This window comes from Danio rerio, chromosome 17 (genome assembly GCF_052040795.2).
Source record: "Danio rerio strain M-AB ecotype USA chromosome 17, GRCz13ab, whole genome shotgun sequence".
Classification (NCBI taxonomy): Eukaryota; Metazoa; Chordata; class Actinopteri; order Cypriniformes; family Danionidae; genus Danio; species Danio rerio.
This window is the reverse complement of record NC_141037.1, coordinates 36,465,152-36,479,325: the sequence shown is the minus strand read 5'-3', so window position 1 is coordinate 36,479,325 and position 14,174 is coordinate 36,465,152. Positions and strand designations below refer to the sequence as shown.

Below are 14,174 nucleotides of genomic sequence, written 5' to 3'. Positions count from 1 at the left end.
GTTGGCGTGGAGAAGCATGGTGTCAGCAGATATTTGACAGCGATTGCTAAATGATGCTATTCTGTACTTTTTAAACGCTCTACAAATCAGGATCCTGTGACACTTATACATGTTACATCGCTCTTCATTAGTGCGGAAAGTCCCATCACATTCTGATTAGTAAATGGATGGGTGTGTGGAAGTGCATTACAGAGTTGCCTGTGTGAACATACGCATGATACACAACATACATTTTGAACTATAGGCTTTTGTGACGTAGAAAGCTCTAACTGGATTATAGCTATAACGTCATTTGTTCTAAAGCAGTGTGGAAGTTCAAGAGGGACAAATAGACTGCTTGAATAGTATAGTCACTGTTGGGTAATTTGCTTCAAAAAGTAGCTAATTACTGATTAAATCATTAAAATTGTATTTAATTTACTTTTTGAGTACTGTGTTTGAAAAGGAACTCAAATACTCAGTAATTCAATGACTTTATTCAATGCTATGTAAAATCTTTAGAAATCTCAAAGCTTAGACAATAGAAATTCAACTCTTTTTAATTATTTGTTAAAGCCAAGCAAGATATTTTTCATTCATTCATTTTCTTTTCGGCCTAGTCCCTTTATTAATCTGGGGTCACCACAACAGAATGAACTTATCCAGTATATGTTTTATGCAGCGGATGCCCTTCCAGCTGCAACAAGATCTTTTAGCTCAAAGAATTTTAAATAAATAAATAAATAAACATTTCAATGTAATGAAGCCATATTTCATTCTATATATTGTCAATAATTTCTTACTCCATTGTTAGTCCATTGTTTCTGAAGCATGTTTAATCGTTTTGATAAGTGTAACCTTCTTTAGCTGAATAAATGTTACTCGGCGTCTCTGATTTGATTAATACAGAACTGTTGAATCTGTTTACAGTTTTCAAGGCAAGTACATTAAAAGTAACCTTAAGGGCTCTATTTTGACGATCTATGTGCAAAGTACAAAGCGCATGGCACAAAAGCAATAAGGGCATGTCGGAATCCAGTTTTGCTATTTTAAGGACGAAAAATTTGCTTTGCGCTGTGGCGCATGGTCTAACAGGGTTAAACGTATTCTCTTAATGAGTTGTGTTTTGAGAATAAACCAATCAGAGTCTCATCTCCCATTGCCTTAAAGAGTCATAGCACATTTGCCATAGCGCATTTGCTATTTACATGACAGACTTTGTAAGTGGAAAAACTGAGCGTTTAACTAGTAAGAAAACAGTTAAACAGAGCATCTACAGCATAAGAATGAGAGATGAGCCTCCTCATTATTTACTTTAATTTTCACTCTAATTGATAGGGAAGCTTCTTTATACGAACAGACATCAATTAGCCTATAAATAATAAATTTAGTTAGTTAAGCGCAAAGATTTGTTCAAAGTTATTTCTAAATTCAGTTCTAATTGCCAGCAAACGAATAAATGAACAATAATAATGAAGTGAGTTAAAAAAACTGAGTTATATCCAAATACACATGCTGTGCCCCATATGGTCTAAAACCTGACAATTGGGCAAATCTAAGCTTGTTTTAAAAAAAAAAAAACTAAAATAAATATGGATATAATAAATAATACTTCTAATAATAATAACATTGTACAAAAGTAAATTGTTATGAATGAACTGAAAAAGCCCCCGAGATGAAGAAGGCATGAAAGTATGGTTTTTATATTTATGTAGGCTAGAAAATAATATGTTTTGTAATATTTTATTTATTTATATTCTATATATATATATATATATATATATATATATATATATATATATATATATATATATATATATATATATCCTTATTATATCCTATGTATATCCTTATTATATCCTATATATATATCCTTAATATTTTAATTATTTTTCATATGTAAAGACATTTGCGTATTGCTGTACTTCTTGTCTGCATTAAGCAATGTGTAAGCGAGGCGCACAACTAACGCGCTCTGCGCTGGACTTTAGAACAGCTTTGTTCTGGTCTATTGAACAGACTATTACAGTTTCTCAAAATAGCAATGCGACAGCAATGCGCCTCAACACGCCTCCTTTTTTAGACCAGAACGCCCATAGGCGCACATATGAGCACAAATGCATTTGCTATTTAAACAGCGTGTTGCAAAACGTCAAAATGACTCTTGCGCCAAGCTGAAATTGGCAAACAACAATTGCGTTTCGCCTTGCGCCGGGTGTATGATAGGGCCCTAAAGGTGCAGTATGTAAGTTTGACATCCAGTGGTTGAACTAGGTATTGCATTCCTGGATCAAAACAAACGCAATGGCTACATTGCTTTGTGTTGGAATAATCCAGTTGGTTATTCTGGGATTACCACTCTTAATAAATACACTTGCATATAAAGTAAATCGTATCTCGAAGCATTTACTGGGGCACTGGCAATTTTTACTGGGGCGTGTGCCTGGGGACGCCGATGCTCAAAACCAACACATACAGTATCAGCGATGCAGCATCTACATTTAATAATGTTAAAGAGGTTTAATATGTATTAATTAGATTATAAATCTTACCATTCTGGCACGTAACAGACATCTCCAAAGCAGATTATCTGACTTTAGTATTGTTTTTCAGATAAACAAGAATGTTCATTTAGCATGTTTTTTAAATATCTGCAAAAATATTACGGTATTTTTATGCTTTAATTTAATTACATAAACATCAAAAGTAATCTATTTTATTTTTATTTTTATTTTTTGCGGAATAGTATTCTAATTTAAAAGTTACTTTGAGTATAGTACATCAATTCTGGATTAAGTCTATTTGCTGGATCACTGTTAGGGTTTAGTCCAATCTGAAGATTAGTGATTAATGATCATTTACAAATTGTGCGAGGTGACATTGAGTGTTCTAAACAAACAGAAACATGTCTTGAGAGCCCAAACACAATCCTTAAATATTAAGACTTCTTAGTCTAACTCTAAACCTATAATTCAAGTCATGAAACCTTTTCGTAAGTTCTTGTTTTTGTTATTTAAAGATACTATTTTTTATTTTCATGTTTTGCCAATAAAAGTAGTTGCTTACAGATTCTCATAGCAACTCTGCAGCACTCTTTTCCTAAATGAATCGTTTTTTGAAATAACCAATGATTCATTTGCTGATTTGATAATCTGTTCATAAAAAAGAGTCATTTGTTTAGTTTCCAAATGAATCAGTTGAATGAAAGACACGCAGCACAATAACACACTCTACTAAATGGCTTACAGCAAAGTTATTGAAAACTTTTTTTTTGGTCATTATTGCACACCTTTTTGTAAAAACAAACCTGCCATAAATAATACACTGGTTGATATGGATATGGGTATATAGATTTATTACTCTTAGTTTACCTAATAAATTAGTATACATTATGTAATGAAACTGAACTTTATATAGCAGATAACAGAAGTATTTATTACCTAACTTCAAGATAAAGTAATAAATACGGTCATACATTTCATATTCATTATAAATGTTAATTAATCCATTAGTGTACAAATAAATAATGTAAAATAAAAAGACTGAATTATATTAAAATACCAGTATACAGCAAATACTAAATAAGGATTTTTAATGTTAAGTTTATGTAACACATTGAAATACACTTTTTTTATCATTATTATTTTTTTTGTTTTAGAAAAAAATGCTTCACAAGTAATAAAGGAAAAATGAAAAGTTCAAACAAGATATAGCAAGTTCGACCATGTTTTCCACTTTTTATAAGGAGGAACCATCCACTTGTTTATTCTGTTTGCAGGTTCGGGTGCTCTTTTCCAAAGGTCCCTTCATCTCCATCTTTGCCAGCGACCCTCATATCATCATTAAAGCCATAAACCAGAACCTCAACAGTGTGCTGCGCGACTCCAACATCAACGGCCATGACTACATGCGAAACATCATCCACCTGCCCGTGTTCCTCAACAGCCGTGGCCTCAGCACTGCTAAAAGACTCTGCATTTCCACAGCAGCCAATGGAGCCGATCAACTGAACAATGATGGTCAGTATAAAGAGACTGCTGAAGGCCAAACTTTTAGCAAAAACCAAAAGTACATACAGATAAAATCAGAATTATTAGTCTCCCTGAATTATTAGGTCCCCAGTTTTTTTCCCCCAATTTCTGTTTAATGGTGGTACGCTTGCAGTGTGAGTGCAAAGCGCATCTGAACCCAATACTAAAGATGTGACGTCACTTTTAAGGGACTGTTTCATACGGATTTATTAATCATTCTTACTTTTCATTGTTCACCTCCTAATACATGCAGCACAAGGACTTTTATAATAATTTATTAGCTTCAAAGGTGGTGGATCTGTTCAGCAAAATATTTGACTGCGTGATATAACTAAAGCAATGCAAAGCGCATCTCTTCCTGTTATACTGAATAGTTGTATCATCGATGATGTAAGAGTGCTCAAGTTCGGAAGGTAAAAGCAGTGTGAGTGCAGGCCGTCGGGGGAGAGATGAGGGGGTACAATCGCGCTTTGGCGCAGTTTGAGGCAATGGTAACTTGAGTGGGTATGCCCTTAGGCCTACTTTTAAATGCAGAACAGGAGTGAGTTGTTGGTTGTAACTTGACAAGATGCTGAAGAACACAGCTGAAGTTTAATTTTTTAAATATACATTTTACTCACTTCGGTATTTTGATTTAGAAAAATATTTAGATTAGAATATATTCGATTTTTGTCACTGATTTTCACTCAGTTGGCTAAGCACGGGCTTGTCACTGCATTAACACACACCTCTCCAGCTGATCCCAAAACTGCCTAAATTTGATCACTCTAGCCATTTTTTTTTACCTAAATCGAATTTAATAAATCAAATCTGGCAACACCTCTTGCTTTACTCCATGCAACAGAACAAGAAAATAAACAAACATCTTGGTGCTCTTTAATGCCCTTTTGTGCTTAGCCAGAATGTATATGATTTGTTAATGTAATTTCTTTGATTTACATGTCAGCTATCTGTTTGATTTGTCATCTGCATTATTAATGGAGCAAGTGTGTTTAATATAGACCAACAGCTCATCTTTTCCTCTCTGATTTCTCCTCTGAACATCTGACTCTCTCCATCTGTAGCATGGCAAGAGGACGTGGACAGGAAGTTGTCTCAAAACAGTCTCGGCGATCAGGGCCGGCAGGGCAGCAAAACAGCACTGAACCGCCGGGTAAGACTGAACCGCCAACACTCCCACACCACTTTCCGGCAACATGGCTCAACGAAGGCCATATGGCTGCTATTACCTCATTAGTAACTCATTAATAACATTAATTTATAAAAGCTTCCACAGATCTGAGACCACTTTTACATATATGCATAAAAATGTCAACCAGAATGGCAATTAGTGTTTAAATAACAAATTACATAAAATAAATCCTGATTTAGGTAAAACAACAACAACAACAACATTTATTTGTTTTTAATAATCATGGAAATTCATTCATGTATGTAGGATGCTGGATGGACATTCAAATCTTACACTCACATTTTGACTATCAGGGGAATATTTATCAAATCATAAAAACCCATCATGTGAAATCCCCGTATTCATTTTGAGAATACTTCACGTAGCAGTTAAACAGTTCGGTATTCAGTTCTATTATTTTTTAATCTATTCAAGTGTCTGGTGGAAGCTCTTTTAGCTTAGCTTAGCAGAAAATTGTAACTCTGCGTCTCTGAATAGATTAATCCAGAACTGTTGAATTTATTTACAGTAGTCAAGGCAAATACATTAATAATAACCGTAACTAAATTGCATACAAAATCCGAAGTAATCCCGTAGTTGCCTTTTTTATTTACCCATTTACTTTTGAGTACAGTACATACATTCTGGTTTAAGTTTAGCCTATGTGTTGGATCACTGTTAGGGTTTAGCCCAATCTAAAGGTTTTCCTCTGTTGATTAGTGTTTCATAGGTTGTGTGATAAGCTGACATTGTGTGTTCTAAACAAACAAATACATGTCTTGAGAGCCAAAAAAATTATTCAATACCTGAATTGGATGACAGAAAATGAAAACTATGCAATGCAAATAATAACTTCACAAATGTTACAATTATATTAACAAAACATGCCATCTTTACATTAAATAAAACCCATGGAAACAAATTAGTAAACGTAGTAGTATTAGTAAAAACTAATAGTAAATTTAATAGTCTCTCGGTCTCTATCGCGCGCCAGCACTCGGCCTCTCTCGCATGCACTCGGCCTCTCTCCCGCGTCAGCACTCGGTCTCTCTTGTGCGCCAATACTCAGCCTCTTTTACTTACAACCAACAATCGGCCTCTCTCATGTGCACTCGGCCTCTCTCCTGTGCCAGCACTCGGTCTCTATCGCACGCATTCGGTCTCTCTCGTGCCCACATTCGTTCTCTCTCGCGCGCACACTCAGGCCCCGTTTACACTAGTGCGTTTTAGTTTTAAAACGGCATTGTATAATGAAAACGATCCGCGTCCACACTCGCGTTTTACCCAGCGTTTCTGAACAGCTCTCCGTCCACACCAAAACGCTGAAAACGCACATCACGTGACCACACACACACTCTCGGGCAAGCGCTCCAGCATTTCTACCCAGATGAGAGCTCTGCTTGTCGGACTGCTCATCACGCATCTCCCGCTGGATCTAATCTCACTATATTTGCTGAACGTGATATTTCATTCATGTTGTTGTCTTTATCTAACGACATAGGCCAATTCCCTGACTTTGGTCATTGGAATCTATTAAGTTACTTGTTCACGGGTAACATGTTTTGGTTAAGCGCAAAGATAAGTTAATGATTAATCCAAGTATATTGACTGATCGCTTGCCTTTATTTCCTGCAATGTATAAACTTATTGTATGTTATACTTTTATAATTATCGATTATTAAAACTGATATTCAGCAAAAGAGAGGGTGCGTTTCGTATTTTTACTGAAATTGAAAGGAGGCAGTTGTTATAGGCTCCGTTTTGTTATAAATATCCACACAGTGAAGATGAAGCTCATATATGCAGCACGGCGCCTCAACATTTCTGCTGTCTGTTAAGTTGCTAATATTAAAAAGAAAATAGGCAGTTCCTTAAATCATGTTTACATTTTATTGTTGAGAAAGTGAAACAACGTAGCCAAGGTGATGTGAATGAAGTTATAAAGTACACTGTTCCCTTTGAAGATTTACCCGTGTCCTCGGTATGTTTTCCATATCAAACTGAGAAGGGGGAGACTGCAGCCTTGATCAAACTTGCGAAGTCTTAACTTACAAGAAGAGGATGCGAGACTGAACTGTGTGTGGGCTACTTAATATTGAGGAAAAGCCCCAATCAGATAGGCGAACGTTTGCAGCCCCGCCTCCGTTTTCAGATGTCTCCGTCTTTCCCCATCCACACTGAGACGGAGCAGCAGCGTTTTAGAATGAAAACGGCCTTTACAGCGTTTTCAAAAAGCTCAGTTTTCGGCGCCTGAGAACTCCGGCGTAGTGTGGACGGATGGCGTAACCGTAGCAAAACTTATGCGTTTTCAGACTAAAACGCACTAGTGTAAACGGGGCCTCAGTCTCTCTCGCGCGCACTCTGTCTTTCTTGCGCGCACTCTGCCACTCTTCCACGCCAGCACTCGGTCTCTCTCACATGCATTCAGTCTCTCTCGCACGCACATTTGGTTTTTCTCGCACGCACATTCGTTATCTCTCGCACGCACTCGGTCTCTCACGTTCTAGCCCTCTCTGCGTTTGCTTGACTTTTGTCCACTCTGGCGCCTTATAAGAGAAAGCCACAGAAGCTGCCATGCTGTAAAGAAAGCAAGAGAGAAAGCAAGAAAAATGAAGGCTTTTCCTAAGCTCATTCTCTCTTTCGTGTCTGTGTGATTTGTTTATTCACAGTTAGCAAGGACAGTGAGGACTATGTGTTGTGTGTTTGTTTTGGAGGAGGGGCATTTTGAGAGACCCTGGATGTCATCGAGGAGCGTCTGTAATTGATTTAATGTCTGTTTACTCTTCCCGCTGAGATGCCATTGCCTAATGACGGGGTGCAGCAGCAGTGGGTCTCGGTGACAAAGCACTGGCACGGCGGCACAGAGGCAGGAGGCTAAGTGGCTCGGCGAGGGCTGTTTGTTTGCTTGGCTGATTTATCTGCCTCCTTTATTTGGCCCCTCTTTATTTCAGGGTCGTGCTCCTCTTGTTTTGCCTCTGCTGTTTCTTGGCTGAGCATCCAGCCCCGCCGTACCCCTGATCTGCACGTTTTGTTGTGGAAATTTGTTTAGCAGCTCTTCAGCGGTAAAACTCCAGGTCATTAAAGAAGAAAAATAGTGTGCAGGCTCTGTTAGCGTCGTGTCCTTTTCCTGGTTAATTTGATATTAAAGCCTATTAAGCTTTGAGGTCAAACCGAGGTTCTGCAGGGGATGCACAAAAGAGCATTTCAGCACTTAAAGCAGTTCAAGCTGGGTCATTTTGAATCTTGGGTTATCTTGCTGCACTTTTCACCCCGTTCATAAATTACCCGGCGTTAATCATTCTTAAATGTTCATATTCTGAATGTTTGTAAACTTGTTTATTGGCATAGTAGCTGAGTCATTTTTGCTTTAAATTAACTCAGCATGCGACCTGTTTGCATACAGACTTTATTGTCAGCCATCCTTATAATATTTATTAACGACTATATAATCAAGAAAGATGATAATTAAATTATCTTTGCCCTCATTTGCATATAATGCTGCTTTAAAATCGCAAGTGTACAATGCTAAATACAGATTGTGTTAGTTGGCTATACAACATTTTGAGCTTGTCCATTTTAACCACTTCCAGAGGCAGTTGAAAACTTGTTTGACTGGATTGCTTTTGTAGTGTAAACGTTATGTGGTTGAATGTGTTCAGCAGGTACTAAAGGCCACTTAAGAGCTAATGCATGTTTTTAGGAGATGTAAGTTGAAAGAGCTTCAAAACAAGGCATTGATACTTTACTGCATTGGTTACCATCTTACACTTTTTTTTATTTTCTTGGTCCACACTCGCTTTAAGTCACATAACATGGCTTCATTCATACTTTATTGCCTTTAATGACTCCTTTATATGCATGTTGATACCAAATTTAAATGGTTATGCATCTCAGCTGACCACTAGGGCCTAGATCACTGAAAATGCACCCTAATACCAGGTAGAAACAGGGCCTTGTTTACTGCAATCGAATCAACAGTTGACATTTTTTTAGCTTTGACCTCTAAAAAACTCCTTAAAATATATTGTCTCATACTCTATAGATTGGGGAGAATAGCATATGAGCAAAGTACAGTGGTGTAAAGTAACGAATTACAAATTCTCAAATTACTATTTAAATTACTGGCAATTTTACTATTTTTACTACTATTTACTATTACTATTTAAAAAAATATATATAGGATTTGTTATTAAATAAATAGTTTGAAAAGTATGTACTGTTACTTGAGTAACCGACAGACTGACCTCAACATACAAAAACAACCATGTACCGTGCGAAAGCATTTATAGTGTCCAAAAAGACGCAAAATCATTGCATGCAACAACCTAAAGACTGTTTAGACTGCACAACACTGAGAAGATAAAGGATGCCTACTGTACAAAATTGTGATATGGGCTTAAAAGATAACTAAATGAACTACAGAATGTTTTGTGTACAAACACATTCACAAATTGCATGTGTTTTATCAGTGCTGTACAAGATTGATGTGCAGCGCCAACTGCTGGACCTTCATAGATTGTTAGTCAGAGTTTAAAGTGTATAACGTAAGCATTAAGCGTTAACATATCATCACGGCTAGACTTAGGTTACACAGATTTCACTCCGCATTCACAACCTGCATTCTGTTGGCTTATTATATTTGTACATATATTAATGTAATGTGTTCTTGCATTAAATTAATCTCACATTTTAAATTTGAGAAATTTTAGTCCATGAATGGCAAATAATTTAACTTGCGCTTCTTATACACATCTTGTTACACTTACACGTAATCCCCTTATAATTACAAGTGCTAAACACATGCTGACTGGCACAGTACAGTATACTAAACATTGACAGTATATTAGTGTTACAAGACATAAACATTCAAAAAGCAATTTTTTACCTGTTGCCTTCAGAGTTTTTAATCGGGGTGCCAGTGTATCCAGGAAAATGCTCCGAGGAGAAAATTAGTTCTCAGGCTAGATCCTATGACTGATCTCTTGTGACTACCTGGTATGAAAGCTTCTAATAACTTATAAGTAGGCCCACAACAAATTTGCGAGCGCAGATTTCTGCAGATTTTTAGCCTATCATTGAGTCTATGTATTTACTTGTGTAAATGTGACTGTATAAATTTATATTTGTTCAGTTTTTTGTTTTTATTAATTTCACTAATATTATTGTGATATTATGATAGGACTAATAAAATTCATTAATTTCTTTTCGGCTTAGTCCCTTTATTAATCTGGGGTCGTCAAAGCGGAATGAACCGCCAACTTATTCAGCTTATGTTTTATGCAGCTGATGCCCTTCCAGCTGCAACCCATCACTGGGAAACACATATACACTCATACACTATGGACAATTTCGTCTACCCAATTGACCTGTACTGCATGACTGTGGGGTAAACTGGAGCACCCAGAGGAACGCAGGGAGAACATGCAAACTTCACACAGAAATGCCAACTGACCCAGCCGAGGCTCAAACCAGCGACCTTCTTGCTGTGAGGCAACAGCACTACCTACTGCGCCACTGCGTCACCTGGTACTATTAAAATGTTCATTTGATTTATTTACAATACAAATTTCTGTCTTTTAGTAGACATATTATATAAGAGACTTGCTTTGTTTAGCAAATAAGCGGGTCTAGATGGATTTGCACTGTAAAGATGAAATAAAAGTTCAAAAGTTATTATTTTTATTTATGATTAAATTTTTATTTATGATACTCCTAAACTCATTCCGCATAAATCCGCAGATTTTTTGTTTTACAAAAGTCTCTGCAGAAATAGCAAAAAATGTTCGCAGATTCTGTCTTGCCTTTACTAATAATCAACCAAATCACTTAATACTTCTGTTGAGATTCTTCACCATCTCATATAGCCATGGGAGAATATTTGTAAATGTAAAGGATTAAGCAACAAAACTGACATTGTATATGAACAATGTGGATGCTACACATATCAACACTTTGCAAAATTGACAACTTTTTCAAACTCTACCTAATTGTGCCATTTTGGTGACTGTCACTTCAAAAACAAGACTAACTTCCTATTCTAATGAGGATAAAAATCATCACTAATGGACGGGGCTTTCCTCATCTTATGACGTACAAAGTGAGAATGTCAATCAAAGTGTTTCTGCAGACTATTTTTATCAAGTGTGATTATAAAAAATAATAATAATAATTAAGTTTTTACTATTAGAAGCTGGCTATATTTACAAACTGTTGCCACACAACCGTATTTAGACCCCTTAAAAAGTGATTTTGCAAAATAGCTCCCCTTTAAAACAAATCGAGACTGTCCAAACAGAGGCACATAATTGGCTGTTGGTTGCTAACCAACTAGCAGTGACATGCTAGCACTTCATCACTTCACACTGCACATGTTTGGTTGATTTCATAATCATAACTTTAAAAGGGGTGAGAAAACATGTGAAATGCTTCCTTACCTGGGGGATTAAAGCATTGTGTAAAATAACAATAATTTAGCGTTAAGCACAGGTATGGATGAGGTTTGAAAATTTCTTACTCATGACTTATTTCATCCTGAATATATTTATATAAGGCTCCCCTCGATCATCCAGGATCAAAGGGGACCACCTTATTGATGACCATGCGCTCCGAGTAGCAGTCGAGTCACAAGTTCAGCATTAGAAACTTCAAAGTGGGCTTAAAGCTGTAACCCTGCAGTGCTCGTGATCAGCTCTGTGTTGTTCTTGTAACAGACCAGCTAACGCTTTAAGAGACTGACCGGCAGACCACTCAGTCAGTCACAGCAGGGACAAGAAGTCAGTCGGTCACACATCACGCTCAACCAATTGCTCAGACACAACACTGAATCAGCACACAAACACAGATCCTGATACAATCTGTTGCTACAGTAATGCCATTTCATTAGATCTGAATGTATTTGGTTAAACATAGATGCATGTATTTGATATTTTTGTTCACTCACAGTGGAGAAATGTGTAAAAAAAACAGGTCTGTATGTATGTGTAATGTAAGCATTAACATATTGTCACAGCTAGATTTTAGACCACTAATATTTTTTAATGTTTGACATTTCAGATCTCCTAGTTCTTGCTTTTCAATCAGTCACAGAAAGAAAGAGAGGGTTCATGTTTGTGTGTTCTAAAAAACACAAGCATATCATAACTAGGTCCACATGGAATCTGCTCAATCTGCAGATTTTTTCACCCATCATTGAGTGTATTTATTTGCTTATGTACATGAGTGCAAATATATATTTATTCAGATTTTGGATTCATTGCAGTAATTTTATTAACTAATATGCAAATGTTTATCCTCTTAAGGCCCAAGGTGTTTTTTTACATGCATTTTTTATTTCTCTTTTCTATTTGGGCTTATTGGAACCTATTTAGAATAAAACCTTAGTATCATCTTTTGAAAAGATGTACTTTTAGAGAAAAATTATGACCGTGTATGTGGACTCGTGGTCCGAATTTACATAAAACTTTTTTTTTTTCCTGGCTATTTTTTAATGCATATTTAAGATTCGTTGATATATTACATATTGTATGTATGTTGCCATATATACCTTCCGCAAAATGCAGAAATACCTACAAATGTCAGCAGATTCTGTCTGGCCCTGCTATAGCTCATAATTACATGTCTTTGCTACCTTTTCATGAATATTTGTGAGCATATTGCGAGTTGATGGATCAACATTAAACAAATTGATTAAGCACACACTGCTTACTATGGTCACTATGGTCACTAATAGTGTTTGAGGGATACATCATTTGATCAGAATCAGGGCATGAATAATTAGTGTACAGTAGTATAATAGTATTGCAATGCAATTGCTTTTATTTATACAGTTGAAGTCAGAATTATTAGCCCCTCTGTATTTTTTTACGGAGAGAATTTTTTTTTCATCATTTTTCTAAACAATAGATTTAATTACTAGTTTCTAGTAATGGAACCATTAAGACAGATTGCTATTATGTTTCCAAATACAAGCGCAGCCGTTTAAAGGTCATTTCTGGTTAATGCTGTCAGAATTTACTGGTATTTTGAAATGGATGTGTGAATGTTCTTTTCCAGAAAAAGTCCGGAACGTTCTCGCCTGTGTGAACAGCGCTTTTTTTTAAATTTAGTTCCAGTAAATTTCTGGATATTTGCCAGTATCACTGTGTGAAAAGGGCTACTAGGTCACTAATAGTGTTCGATGCACAAGCACATTTACTTTCAACTGTGATCAAAACTGACAGGAAATACCTTTGAATTGAACAAATGTATTGCACAACTTCCAATTAATCAGAAATATGGTAATGCAATTGCTTTTTCATATACAGCTGAATTCAGAATTATTAGCCCCTCTGTATATTTTCCCCCCCAATTTTTGTTTAAGTTAAAAAAGATTTTTTTAAACACATTTTTAAACATTTAGTTTTAATAACTCCTCTCTAATAACTAATTTATTTTATCTTTGCCATGATGACAGTACATAATATTTTACCAGATATTTTTTTTAAATACTAGTATTCAGCTTAAAGTGCAATTTAAAGGCCTAACTAGGTTAATTAAGCAAATCATTGTATAATGATGGTTTGTTCTTTACACAATCGAATATTGTTTAAGGAGGCTAATAATATTGACCTTAAAATGCTTTTAAAAAGTTAACTGGTTTTATTCTAGCCTAAATAAAGCATATAAGTAAAAAAGATTATAGGAAATACAGTGGAAAATGTCTTGCTTTGTTAAACATAATTTGGGAAATATTTGAAAAAGTAAACAGAAAATTATTAGGAGAGCTAATAATTATGACTTAAACTGTATAGAATAATATAGAATCATAAGAGAGGGATAATTGACTCAGTTGGTTCAGTCATGAAGAGTTCAGATGCAAAAGCTGCTAAACGCCACTTCCGCCAAAAATGAGATAATGGCATTCAGTGAATGCTTTAGGCATATAGTACACCATCAACAAATAGATTCGCTTCAAATGATCCAGATCCCAACATCAGCGCATTCAGCAATAACAG

General features: G+C 35.9%; 1 protein-coding gene across 18 annotated transcripts in view; it reads left to right on the top strand.

Annotated features, from left to right (window-relative positions):
- Positions 1 to 14,174, top strand: part of kidins220a (kinase D-interacting substrate 220a) — a 147,858-nt gene that overhangs the window by 46,807 nt on the left and 86,877 nt on the right. For all 18 annotated transcript variants that reach the window (XR_015513607.1, XR_015513604.1, XR_015513603.1 and 15 more), the window contains 2 exons: positions 3,758 to 3,998; positions 5,075 to 5,163. Coding sequence is in view for 9 of the 18 variants with exons in the window: in XM_087290792.1 (XP_087146918.1) it covers positions 3,758 to 3,998; positions 5,075 to 5,163 (330 nt within the window). In the remaining 9 variants the exon portion in view is untranslated. The remainder of the gene's footprint in view (positions 1 to 3,757; positions 3,999 to 5,074; positions 5,164 to 14,174) is intronic.